The sequence below is a fragment of the Pimephales promelas genome, chromosome 20 (genome assembly GCF_988280905.1).
Source record: "Pimephales promelas chromosome 20, fPimPro1.hap1.1, whole genome shotgun sequence".
Taxonomy (NCBI): Eukaryota; Metazoa; Chordata; class Actinopteri; order Cypriniformes; family Leuciscidae; genus Pimephales; species Pimephales promelas.
The window spans coordinates 14,652,103-14,665,123 of record NC_142788.1 but is presented as its reverse complement, the minus strand read 5'-3'; the positions used below and the strand labels follow the sequence as shown (position 1 = coordinate 14,665,123).

Here is a 13,021-nt window from a genome sequence, read left to right as displayed (position 1 = left end):
CATTCTCTAAACTGTAAGTGCAATTGTCACAATGTATCCTGGAACATCAGAACTCTATAGCATGTCTGCAAAATGTCGTAACTCACCCAAAACATTTAATTCATGCTTCAAAACTAGAGCCAGACCGATATGTCGGCCGGCCGATATTATCGGCCGATATTAGGCATTTTCCAAAATAACGGTATTGGCAGTTATAATGGCCGATAAATGAATATTTAAAAAATAAAATAAAAACGGACGAAACATGCTTCAATCATCTCTCCTTGGCTTGTTATATTGAAAATGTATGTTTTACAATTTGCAGTATGATGTTGTCTATTGCTAAATTATGGCTCATCATAGACAACCACAAAGCAAGCTAATGCCACTATCATCAGTGGAAGATCGCTATCGTTAACATTAATGAGCTTGGAAACCACAATGAACTTGTTCTGCCTAAATAAAGTAATAATTACTGTATTTATAACTAGCATATCTCTAGTTACAGTCCCTGCATTGTAAAATGTAAGTTATACTTGCGAGGAGTGAACATTTAGACATAGAGAAAAAGTATCAAACGTATCTTGTGCAGAAAAGTTAGATTTTCTTTTACACGTGTGTGAAAACCAACAAGATTTAACAAAAAAAAAAATATATATACCGGCCGATATATCGGATTTTAAAACCCCAAAATATTTGTATCGGTATCGGCCTTCAAAATCCTTTATCGGTCGGGCTCTATTTAAAACTAAGTTATTGTGTCAGTAAATTGGCACTAAAATAAAAGGTGTTTTTGTCATCGTGTTAGTCACACTGAACAAAATGTTTAGATATTTTCACCATGGAAATATTTGTTACAAATTTCAAATATTTTTTTTCCTACTTTTTTGTTGATAGTAAATGTTTTTTATACTATAAGAAGTTCAGTTTTGTTTGTGAATCACACTGAGCATTTTAAATACAGATTCAGACAGTTCATTAAAAGTTAATACTGTAGTACACAAAAAGAAAATTCAAATTTGTACTTATACAGTATTTTATTTATTTATTTATTTATTGCATGATAATCATACATGATAATCTTAATCGTATTGAGTCATGAGGCGATTCACACCCCTACTATAATAGGCATCGCCATGACACTTACCGCCATGGGTTTTCTTAAGTTGGAGCTGTAATTCTTGTATGCAGAGATAACTTTGGTGCACATAGCAGGCATTGCATTATATAGGCTTGCTGCTTGGCTTGAAAAGATCAATTGATTAAATGTGAGGCCATGGGTGCCTCCATCGATACAAATTCTTCTTTCCCCTCCTTGGCCATATCCTTCATAATTGAGCCTGCTCAAAAGTGACCAGTTGCTTCTCATGCATTCAGAACATGCAGCACAGCCAGTACATAATATACACTATTAAAACTATACATTCATTATTATTTAACATTAATTGGAGGAAAATCAATGAATGTAGCAAAGTAAAAATACATTTCTGTAATAAAAAAAAGAACTAAGTTTCAGTATGGCCAGTAAAACCTACTCTTACAAGTACAGTTTCTCAAGTAAATGTTACACAGTATATGTAGTGCTTTACCCTCTGTTTGTTAGAGGATTCTGATTATGTGGGGTTGTTTAGATGGACCGATTATGACCTCATGACCACGTGCATGATAATTTCCAAACTCAAGTCATCCGATGTAGAAGGTTTCCTGTGTGTGTGTGTGTTTCTGCACAGGGTTTGGTATTTACTCTAATATGTCTCAGTACACAGGCCCTGTCCCGGCAGACCGCGAGTCTCCGATGACGCGGAGCGAGACGTCCCCCAGCCGTGCCCAGCATCCTTCCCCCACACAGAAACCCAACACCTGCTGCTTCTGCTGGTGCTGCTGCTGTAGCTGCTCATGGTACGACCCGCTCTCCACATGGTACATTCCACTCATCAGCGCTGCTAGTCTTACATTCCACGTCCATTCCTTCACAGAGATTATATTCACCTTCATATGGAGTGCTGCAGTCAGGATGTAATTTTGTTGGCCAACTGGAAGTTAGCGTCATCCTGCTTCCCTCAACAAAAACACAATAGGTTTTTTTTCATTGGCTTTTTGGATTATTGCAGAAAACAAGCTCTCTGACCAACAAAAGTTTTGAATTTTTACACATTTTGTTCATCGTCTTCATTAATGAACACAACTTCTATGATTTTTTTTTTAATCAGCAGAAGGAAAAAAGCTAAACGTTGGCTATAAACAAACTACACCTTAACCACATTACTTCGGTGTTACCAACATCAAGCTTAATTGTATAATAAAAACATAGTCTTTTTTTTACGATACAATCAAATCCCTGTGCAAAATCAATCCTGTGTTATTTTTTGCTAAATATCCAGTTACACTTGGAAATAATGCCACATTAAGTTGAATTTGTTATGAAGCTCCACCTCCTTCTGTCATGTCAAGAAGATCGCTCATCACCACATTCGTTTATTGTTATATGTTTGTGAATGAGATGTGTTATGTATTTCAGCGTGTTTGTGAGTGCAGGTGAATACATGCTGATCATACACACATTGTCTGCGTTCACGTTAAATTCAAGTGTAATGTCAGTCAGGAGAATGTGGTTAAGAACACTCATTCGTTACATCAGATGCCCTGAAGGAAATGGAAGCCACATTCACTCCCACACATCTCTCACACACTTATTCACTCGCACTCATTCTTCAAGCACACCGGTTTCAGCCGTTAGTAGAGATAGTTTAGGTCCAAACTCTGGTGTCCTCTTAATGACAGAGCTTCATTAGAGCTGCTTCTGTAGATACTTCAGAAACCGGTTTGTTTTAATGATTCAAAAAGCCTTGCAGCACAATCAGAGTCATTTAACCGATTGCCAAATGAATGACTCTTATGCACTGGTTCTTTTTTACCGTTTCTTTATAGCGGCCAGTGTAGTCCAACGATTTCTGAACAACTGACTTTTGTGTTCCAGTCCAGTTCTAGTTGATTCAGTGATTCAAAACCATAGTGCAACCAGTGTGGTCCAATCGATTCATTAACACATGTCTCTAATGAACCAGTTCTTTTTAGAAATTCAAAAGAACACAGTGTGACTAGTGTAGTCCAACTGATTCTCGAATCTGAATTACTCAAATGAACCGGTGATTTTTAGTGACTCAAATTACAGCATAACCAGTGAATTCCAAACAATTACAAAAATAAAGACTCTTATGAATAGGGTTGGGTATCGTTTGAATTTGAACGATTCTGATTCCGATTCCTTGTTTCGATTCCGGTTCCTAACGATTCTCGATTTCGATTCTTTCAAGAGGCAGGGTCAAAAAAGTTTAGCTAACCTTGCTAACCAACGGTCTTTCTGAAGGAAATACTCCTTTCTGAAGGAAATACTCCTTTTGTCACAAATTTTGCATTTTGCCGAGATTTCGTTATTTTTAGAAAAGTGAAGCCACACTTTGGATCGCCAACGTAAGGTACTCATGTTCGCTCTCGCGTGGTTATGCCAACACTTCCGGTAGACGCTTCTTTGTTGGTGTTGTTCAGCGGTTTCTTCTTCAGCCCGGCGGACTGTGAATATCGAAACTAGGAATCGAAATTTTAACTTTTGAACGATTCCGGGAAAAACGAAAAGTTAGTCTCGGTTCCAATCGATACCCGATTCTCGATTCCCAAACCTACTTATGAACTGGTTCTGACTAGTGTAGTCCAACTGATTCTCGAATCTGAATTACTCAGATGAACCGGTGATTTTTAGTGACTCAAATTACAGCATAACCAGTGAATTCCAAACAATTACAAAAATAAAGACTCTTATTAACTGGTTCTGTTCAGTGATTTAAAGCCATACAACCAGTGTAGTCCAACCTATTATCAAATGAATTAACTTTTTTTTTTTTGTTATCAAAAACCATACAGTGAGTCAAGTGTAATCAAACTGATTCCCAAACTAATGACATTAATTGACCTGTTTTTTTGTTTGTTTTTTCAGTGTTTCAAATCTGTACAGTGCAATTAACCAGTTATTATAAGCAATTCAAAACTATAAACCATGACCAGTGTTGTCCCAAACAAATGACTCTTGTGAACAGGTTCTTTTTAGTGATTTGTTCTCCAACTCATTTCTGAAATTACTCTTATTAAGTGGTTATATTTAGTGATTCAAAACAATCGGGTTTGACCGGTGTAGTCTTACTTGCTCCTGAACAATTTACTCTTATGAACCAGTTCGTTTTAGTAATTTAAATCAGACAATTTAATTAGTGTAATCCGAACGATTCCCCAAACAAATATCTCTTAGGAACTGGTTCTTTTTAGTGATTCACAGCCATATGGTGTGACTAGAGAAACATGTAAAAAAAAATCAAAAAAGTCCTCAAGGCTCACATGAATTTACCTGGACATGAAGTTGAAGGGCCTTGCATGTTGAATGTGATTGTGTTATATGCGTGTTTAGGCACTGCTGTTATTTCTCAATGCCGTTTTACCACCTTCTAGTCTCACTGTTAGGAGTGAAGATGACAAGAGCAGGCGGAGGAAAGCCCAGGAGACAAAGCTGGAGCCCTTTCCATGTGAAACTTGGTGAGAACACATACTCACACAGTTATACATTGCCATACACATACAATCCCATATACTTTGTTTTATCATGAGGGTTGGGCTCTTTTGACATCTAGACCAAGTCAATATGGTTTATTATGTTTGTTAGGGAAGTGAATGTACACAATGTCTCTCTCTCTGTCTCTCAGCCCAAAACCGACGATGGAGGAGATTAAACTGTGGGCACAGTCTTTCGATAAGCTGATGAAGAACCCAGCAGGGCGGAACAAGTTCCGTGAGTTCCTGCGGACGGAGTACAGCGAGGAGAACATGCTCTTCTGGCTGGCCTGCGAAGACCTGAAGAAGGAGATCAACAAGAGTGCCATCGAGGAGAAGACGCGTTTGATCTACGAAGACTACATCTCGATCCTCTCGCCCAAAGAGGTACACACACACACGTAAAAACACACAATGGGCCCTATTTTAACGATCTGAAATGCATATCAAGCGCGAAGCCCAAGTAACTTTATGGGCGGGTCTTGGGCGCTGTTGCTATTTTACCGGCGGGATAAATGACTCTTGCGCCCGGCGCCTTGTCAGGGCCGTGAAAGACAGAGAAGTGCCGTTGTGTGGTGATGGGAGAATCCCACCCAAATCCGTGTCGGTTAAACATTATATATATGTTTCTTGCCACTATTGGGCAAACAGGTCTGATCCGTCAGTACTACAATAAGCCTTAAAGTCCCTGTGAACCGGAAGTTGCAAACGATTTTTCTCCAGTGCTGTGACGTATTTCCAAGTGAACCGGAATATTGAACAGAGGGCACGGTTTTACTCTCTCTCGCTCATAGCAAACGAACGGTTTGAGGGGAGTGGTTAAGCGTTTCCCCACCCAAGCTGTGAAACCTACGTCATCAGAAAAAGAAACCATTCCAGACCGAAAGTAACTTTTCAGATTTTGATTAAAGATTACCAAGGTAAAACATTTTTTTATATATATATTTACTTGCACGGATTAATTGTTCACCACAAGACTAGTAATATGCGCTAACAAAGTAAATGGGTTCAATTTTGATTTCACAGGGACTTTAAAAAAATGGGTAATTAGGTTTTTTCCTCTTCATGTAAACCACAATGATTTCCCTCATGTGTTAATATTTTTCCTTATTATAATGTATGATTTGCAAAAATAAAAACAGCTGCATCTGTGTTGATGAGAGAATCAAAGTGTATTCGCGTTGTGCACCCGCTACATTATGGCCAAGCATGCATGGTTAAAATAGCATTATGAACAAGGTGCAACGCGCCACTGACTTTAAACCAGTTTTTTTCTGGTCAGTGGCGCAATTGTTTTCTGGAAGTGTAAAATAGCACCAGGGAATGTTTGCGCCGAAACACGCCTCCTTTTTGCGCCGATCCGCCATCCGCCATTTAAGTTCATTTCCTAGTTTACCGACGTGCGTCTTTGCAGGAAAAAAGCCCACTTTGCGCAGGTGCAAAATAGGAATGATACATGCATTAACGTATAAAGTCATTTGCGCCAGGTGCAAGATATAGCCCTATAGCTCAATGGTCCAGAGTAAACTTCTCTGCTGTCTGCTGCCTATAGCAGAAATTTAATCCTGTAAACTCATCTGTGAGAGGGTGCATAATCTGAAATCATTGTGTTATTTTAAGCCTCTTATTTGTGTACTTTTGATAAACATGATGATTATTATGATTTGATAAACATGAACACTTTTGATCCACATACAATCAAAATCATAATCACGAAATCAGCCCCTGAAACATGTGTTTAACGCTGTTAATGTGTGCTCATATATATATATATATATATATATATATACTGTATATACATATTTATATATATATATATATATATATATATATCATTTGTGCATGTATATATATATATATATATATATATATATATATATATATATATATATATGTGTGTATGTGTATCCTTTCTCAGCCTCCGAAGACAATGTCCATTAAAAGTCCAGTTTGCAGTAACTGCAATGGAAAGATTGGTGGCTGTTCTTCATCACCTCTGTTTTGTCTCTTCTTTGTGGAATGCAGATTTCAGCCTCTGCGCAGGTCTGTGATTGGCTGCGTTCTGGCCAATGAGAAGCAACTAGGGACTTATCTTAAAGTAAACTTATTTGGAAGCTTGACTAGAACTTCACACCAATAAAAGTTGAAAAAGTAAACGTTTAAGAGATGTGTGACAATTCTGCCAGATGTATGATTGAAGCCAATGTTGTATACGGCTCATTTCCTGAGATACAGGCCTCTAGCACAATAGTGGCGGTCGATCCTGCTTTCTATTATGAGCTGTTTGTTTTGCCTCCTGTCGGTGTGAAACGGCAGGGTTTGCATGAATTGTACACACTTGTTGAGTTCTCGGTGCGCACGTGTTAAATGTTCCTTTTTGCCTTTTTCATCATCGGAGTCAGAACTCACACCTTCAAACTGCCACTTTCTAGAGGCAGCTGAGTAAGTAAATGAAGGAGCAAAGGTTGAGCAAAGGAAGCTATAAATTGATCCCTGCTGGATGCTCTACTGTAAAGCGGTTATATAAATAGGCCATAGAGTGCAAGAGTGAGTGAGTGAGTTCAGATGGATGAGCTTTGTTTTGCCCTGGCCTGAACTGCTAGTTCCAGTAGAGTGTACGAGCTCTTGAGTGTCTACTATGAAAATGAAAGGAATCATTAAATAGAGTCGTGGAAGAAAGTAAACTAGAGCGGTCGGTGTAGGAATAGATTAACGATTGTTGGACTAATGGAGATTTTTTTTTTTTTTTTTAAGATTATCAAGACATTTTGAGGTACACTACTGTTCAAAAGTTTAGGTTCGATGAGACTTTTTAATGCATTTAAAAAAAGTCTCGTATGATCGCCAAGGCTGATTTCATTCATTGATGAGAAATGTTAGTACAATTTAAAATAACTGTTTTCCATTTAAATATATTTTAACTCTAATGGCAAGCTATTTTCAGCATCATTAGTCCAGTCTTCAGTGTCACATGATTTTTCAGAAATTATTCTAATATGATGATTTGATGCTTCTTATTATTGATGTTGAAAACAGTTGTGCTGCTTCATATTTTTGTGGAAACAGTGATGCGTTTGTTTCAGGATTCTTTGATGAATAGAAATTTCAAAAGAACAACATTTATTTAAAATAGAAATCGTTTGTAAAATTATAAATGTCTTTACTGTTACCTATGATCAATTTAATTAGCATTAATTCAAAAAAAGAAATCTTTGTGATCCCAAACTTTTGAATGGGTTATTTATTTGTTTATTGTTTGTTTTTGTGACATTTTGACTGATGTGTTATCATTTCAGCGAGAACCCATTACACTACTTTTATGGGTTAACATTATTATTAATGCAACCTGTATCTCTATGAAATGATTTTACAAATACTTATGCAGTGATCATGAATGATAGGAAAAGTAGCGGTTGAGCGTTCGATGTCACTGTTCAGCTTTTTTTTAATTAAAATAAACATGTAAATGTTTCCTGTGACTGTACAAAGTGCATTAATAATTAATGAGGTAAACGTAGTTTCTGATTGGTTTACTGTATTCTTGCATACAAAATTCAAAACAAACCTTCATAACTCAGGGTTAAAAAGCCCCTTTCAAAAGTCTCAAAAGACAGGCAAATCCGAAAATCTGACCTTCTTAATCGTGAGTTTTAGCATTTAGCAAAACATTGTATTTTAATATTCACAATGCTGTCTTTCTGTCTTGAAGGTGAGTCTGGACTCTCGCGTGAGGGAAGTGATCAACAGGAGGTTACAGGATCCCACCCCTCACATATTTGAGGATGCACAGCTGCAGATCTACACCCTCATGCACAGAGACTCCTACCCACGATTCCTCAACTCCTCTGTCTACAGATCACTGGTGCAGGGGGGGTCGCGCTCCTCGTCTGAGTCATAGACCCCCACCTCTTTCTCTCATTCTCTCCATCCCATCTCTCTCCGTCTTGCTCATTGCACAACCACTCGAGGAGAAAGTACTCCTTTTTTTCGTGTCATCACAGTCGGATTGTCATTTTTGTTTTTTGCTCAGTCCATGTTCCTCTCTCATTTTTGAGAGAATCCCACATTTCTTCTGAACCTGCACAAACTGAAACTGGAAGACACAGGGTTGAAAATGCAGTTTTCATTTTTCCAATCCTCTATTTCCTCCCCTCGTTCCAGCATCAACTACTGATTTTCATAGCAATCTTTTTTCTTTTTTTTTCAAGCAAACATGCTTCACTACTTGTATCTCCTGACGTCTCTAGTTGAAGAGAGCTGAGAGGGCCTCTGCAATAACATACACTGGAGTGGCATGACCGATCTGCTCCTCTCTCTTCACCCTGACCTGTCCACTGTCTCTGTGCTCTGATTGGCTCTTTGAGGCGAGGGGTCTAGAGGTGATTGGTGGCATCGTAAAAGAGAGGGACAGCATTTTTTCCAGGTGCTGAACAAATAGGTACAAAAATATCCACACACTATTTTTGAAAGCAATCAATTTCCAGGCCCAGACGGAATCTCCGTAACTTTCCGGATTTTCTGCTCTGACTTTGAGGGAAAATCTGCGGAATTAATTTAAATATGAATTTTTTTAAAGTGTACTAAACTCATACTGTTAGCTGAAAACATTATCAACTTAAATTATGTTTCAGATTTCTGTGTTTTACAGATTTCGTTTGGGCCTGTTTATTTCAAAGAACAGATAACAACAACTTAAAGGAGTAGTTCACTTTTAAAAAAATAATTTGATAATTTGCTCACCACCATGTTATCCAAGATGTCCATGTCTTTCTTTCTTCAGTAGAAAAGAAATTAAGGTTTTTGATGAAAACATTCCAGGATTTTCTCCATATAATGGACTTCATTGGGAACCAAACGGTTCAAGGTCCAAAAGAGAGTTTCAGTGCAGCTTCAAAGGGCTTTAAACGACACCAGACGATGAAAAAGGGTCTTATCTAGGACCCTTCGAGTCATGAATCGAAAAAAGATTTTGATGAACGAGTTTGAACAGGAGAGTCACGAACGCTCATCACAGAACAGAGCAAGGCGAGCATTTGTGCTTATAAAACGTCAACTTTTAATTTATTTTTTTTAAATAAGCGATCGTTTCGCTAGATAAGACCCTTATTCATCGTCTGGTGTCGTTTAAAGCCCTTTGAAGCTGCACTGAAACTCTCATTTAGAGCATTGAAGTCCATTTTATGGAGAAAATAATGGAACGTTTTCATCAAAAACCTTAATTTCTTTTCAACTGAAGAAAGAAAGACATGGACATCTTGGATGACATGGGGGTGAGTAAATTATCAGCAAAAGTTTTTTTTAAAAGTGAACTACTCCTTTAACAACATAGGAGAGAGAGGAGGAACACCATTTTAAGAGATATTAAATAAAACAAACATGACAGAGATGAGAGAATGCCATTGTCTTAATTAGACTGGTCACTCACGTATTAAAAAGAGTTTTTTAATGTTATTTATTTTGTTAAACTGTGACCTGATTTGGTTTTCTTGATGAAAGAAAAATGAAAGAAAACCTGGAACATATACGCCATACCGAGCAAACTGTTAGTGGTAAGTGCTCAATCAATCGCGCTGTTTCTCTGTGTTCAAGCGAGTGGTTGAGTGTGTGAAAATCACTGTCTCTCTGGCGCCTCCTGAAAAGCAGTTCAGGTACTGCAGTTCGCTTCAGTTCTGCGGAGCTGTTTCTCAATGTTTCTGCCTTTTCTTCAGTCGGAAAGGCAAAAGCAGATGCTCTTAGTCAACATAAAATCGAAAATAACTTTATTTAACTACTTTAATTAGTCAGTGCACAGTATTCCACAGCAAATAGTTTGTCTTGGTAAATGTAAAAAGTTGTTCTGCCTCTAAAACAACTTTCTAAAATGATGGCAAAATTAAATGCAGTTTTTTAATCCCCAATTTATGTCATTGTAATGAAAGCTCATAAATAATATAATAAGTTGTTAAAATAATAGCGAATAACGCATTTGTTTGTCGCCCACTTTGTCTGTTTTTCACACAATGTACATTTTAAGGAGAATCTTTCTTATGTGTCAGAACAAGAAAAAGTATTTTATAGTATTGTACAGAAACCTTTTAAAAAAAGAAGCCATTCGCTGCTGTAAAATCCATTTTAAAATGTTCTCGATTCCTCATTGATTTCACTGGTCCAGTACACTTCATTTATTCACGTTTAATGCTCAGTGTTGCATCTGCAATTGTACTTAAACTCATTTCTTTTACAGATGCCTTCAACAGCCTCTGAAGCCACTTGATATTAAAGGATAGTTCACCCAAAAATGAAATTTCGTTCATCACTTAGGCTACTCACCCTCATGCCGTTCCAAACCCATAGCACTTTCGTTCATCATCTGTTTAATGAAATCTGAGAGAGATTTCTGTCCCTCCATTGACGGCTGCACAACTACCACTTTGACGCTTTAAAAAGTTCATAAAGAGATGGGAAAACTAAAATAATACGAATTGAGGGGTTTAGACCACATTTTCTTAAGATACAATATTTATTTCTTAATATGTTAAACAGATTTAAATGAATTTAGACTTTTGTTCACATTTAAACTGATCAGTGAACATGAACAGAAGCTCAACCGAACGTGCTTGATGCAATGAAGCTTCTTAACACACGAGAATGAACCTCACTTCTCTCAACATCATAGCGAACATTCTCGAGCTTCCGTTTATGATAACTGATGTGTGAGTTGATGAATGTTTATATGTGAATAAAAGCCAAAATTAAATCTGTTCAGTGTATGAAGTAATGGCATCTCATCAAAATATTTGGACCACACTTCTCAATGCATATCGATTAGTTTTACAACGCGTCAGTTGCGTAGCTGTCAATAGAGAGACAGAAAGCTCTCGGATTCTTCATTTGTGTCCCGAAGATGAACGAGACTCTTAAGGGTTTGGAACGACATGAGGCTGAGTAAGGACAGACTTTAATTTTTGGGTGAACTAACCCTTTAAGAAAATAGCTATCGGAGAGTAACCGATTTGATGGATGTTAACACTGTGAGCTGTGATACCACTCCAAACGTATGCATCATTAAATATTTCATAATGTGAATATGAAACCAACCAGTACTGTGCGAGTGGGTCCACAATAATAGAGTTTTGTTATAGAGTTGGTCTTTTTATATCAGCACTGATCTGAAAATTTCCCCTGTTCTTTTGGTTTGAGCAAATAAGTCTTAATATGAGATCTTTCATTTCACATTGAAATGAGGTAATTCATCCACATCCGCCTGGTACTTTCAGGATTCAGATCTTTGTAAATATATACTTACAGAAAATAAATGTATATTGAATTAAGGACTCTAGTGGTGATATTTCAAGAGTCATGTGTAAATTTAGAGGAACTTATTGTACTGTAGTACCAAAAAAAAAAAAAAAATTAACTGATGCCTTTTATTTCTTCCATCAGTTGTGCATGAAGATGTACATTTTGGAATATGTGTGTAAAATATGTGTGTATATGGTTATAAATGAACATATATATATTATTATTATTGCTCTTATTGTCCGACATGATGTGACCAGTCTAACTTAAGCCAGAGAGAGTGAGTGTGTGTGTGTGTGTGTATGTGGTAAAAGTTAACTTAAGACAATAGGAGAAGAGATGTCAATGTCATTGCGGCCTTTGACAGCGAACACTCAATAACACAGGGATATTCAGTTACACAAAGCTCTTTAAAGACACGCTCAATGAGGGAAGCTTACTGGTGGACCTCTTAAAATTTCACATCACTTGCACTTTGCGTTCACACTGAAAGCGGTTTAGAGGTCACTTTGCTGTACTGTATCTAGCTGATCAAATGAGCACCACTGTTCGCTCCTGGTTGTCACTGTTCATTTTTGCATAATGTTAAACTGTCACTCACGTCAACTCAAATTGCCAAGTCACGTTGAAAGTTAATTCAGATTGCTTTGCAAATCGCTTTCAGTGTGAACACTTTGTAACCAATGCGATGCAACAGATTTAAACGTTACCATGGCTGATATTAAAATTCCATACTATATCAAAATAAAAAATATAATATAGTATAAAATTTATTTATGGATATTTGATCATTGGTGCCAAAGATAACATTTAATCAGTGATATTATTAGTATTTTTAAAGGTGAATCTACACTCAAAAAAGGGCATACTTTTAATATTTTGTAATTGAATTGCATTTAAAATTTTCATCCATTTGGATTAGACATTTTCTAAATAAAAAACTAAATAAAAAATAATGACTGTGATGCATATTTGTCAGTTATACATACAGTAAATGTAACAGGAATGGTTTCTGCACTCGAAAATAATTTCATAATTTATTTGAGCTGTTTGCATCCATTTCATTTAATTTAAATAATCTTTTTCAAAATGCATTTATTTAGATTGCTTGTAATCTGTATACGTTTGTTTATTGTGAAACCAATTACATTTATTCCATTAAAACTAT

The 13,021-nt window shown here is 36.8% G+C and overlaps 1 protein-coding gene across 7 annotated transcripts in view; it reads left to right on the top strand.

Moving 5' to 3' along the window:
- rgs19 (regulator of G protein signaling 19) overlaps positions 1 to 9,354 on the top strand; it is a 39,524-nt gene extending 30,170 nt beyond the window's left edge. For 4 of the 7 annotated variants that reach the window (XM_039653060.2, XM_039653064.2, XM_089124088.1 and 1 more), the window contains 4 exons: positions 1,739 to 1,899; positions 4,489 to 4,560; positions 4,728 to 4,962; positions 8,285 to 9,354. In XM_039653060.2, coding sequence (XP_039508994.1) covers positions 1,739 to 1,899; positions 4,489 to 4,560; positions 4,728 to 4,962; positions 8,285 to 8,473 — 657 coding nt within the window. In that variant the 3' untranslated portion in view covers positions 8,474 to 9,354. Of the gene's footprint in view, positions 1 to 1,738; positions 1,900 to 4,476; positions 4,561 to 4,727; positions 4,963 to 8,284 lie in introns of all 7 variants that reach the window. The other 3 variants (XM_089124086.1, XM_039653061.2, XM_039653062.2) reach the window with 2 other exon arrangements.
- The last annotated feature ends 3,667 nt before the right edge of the window (positions 9,355 to 13,021 follow it).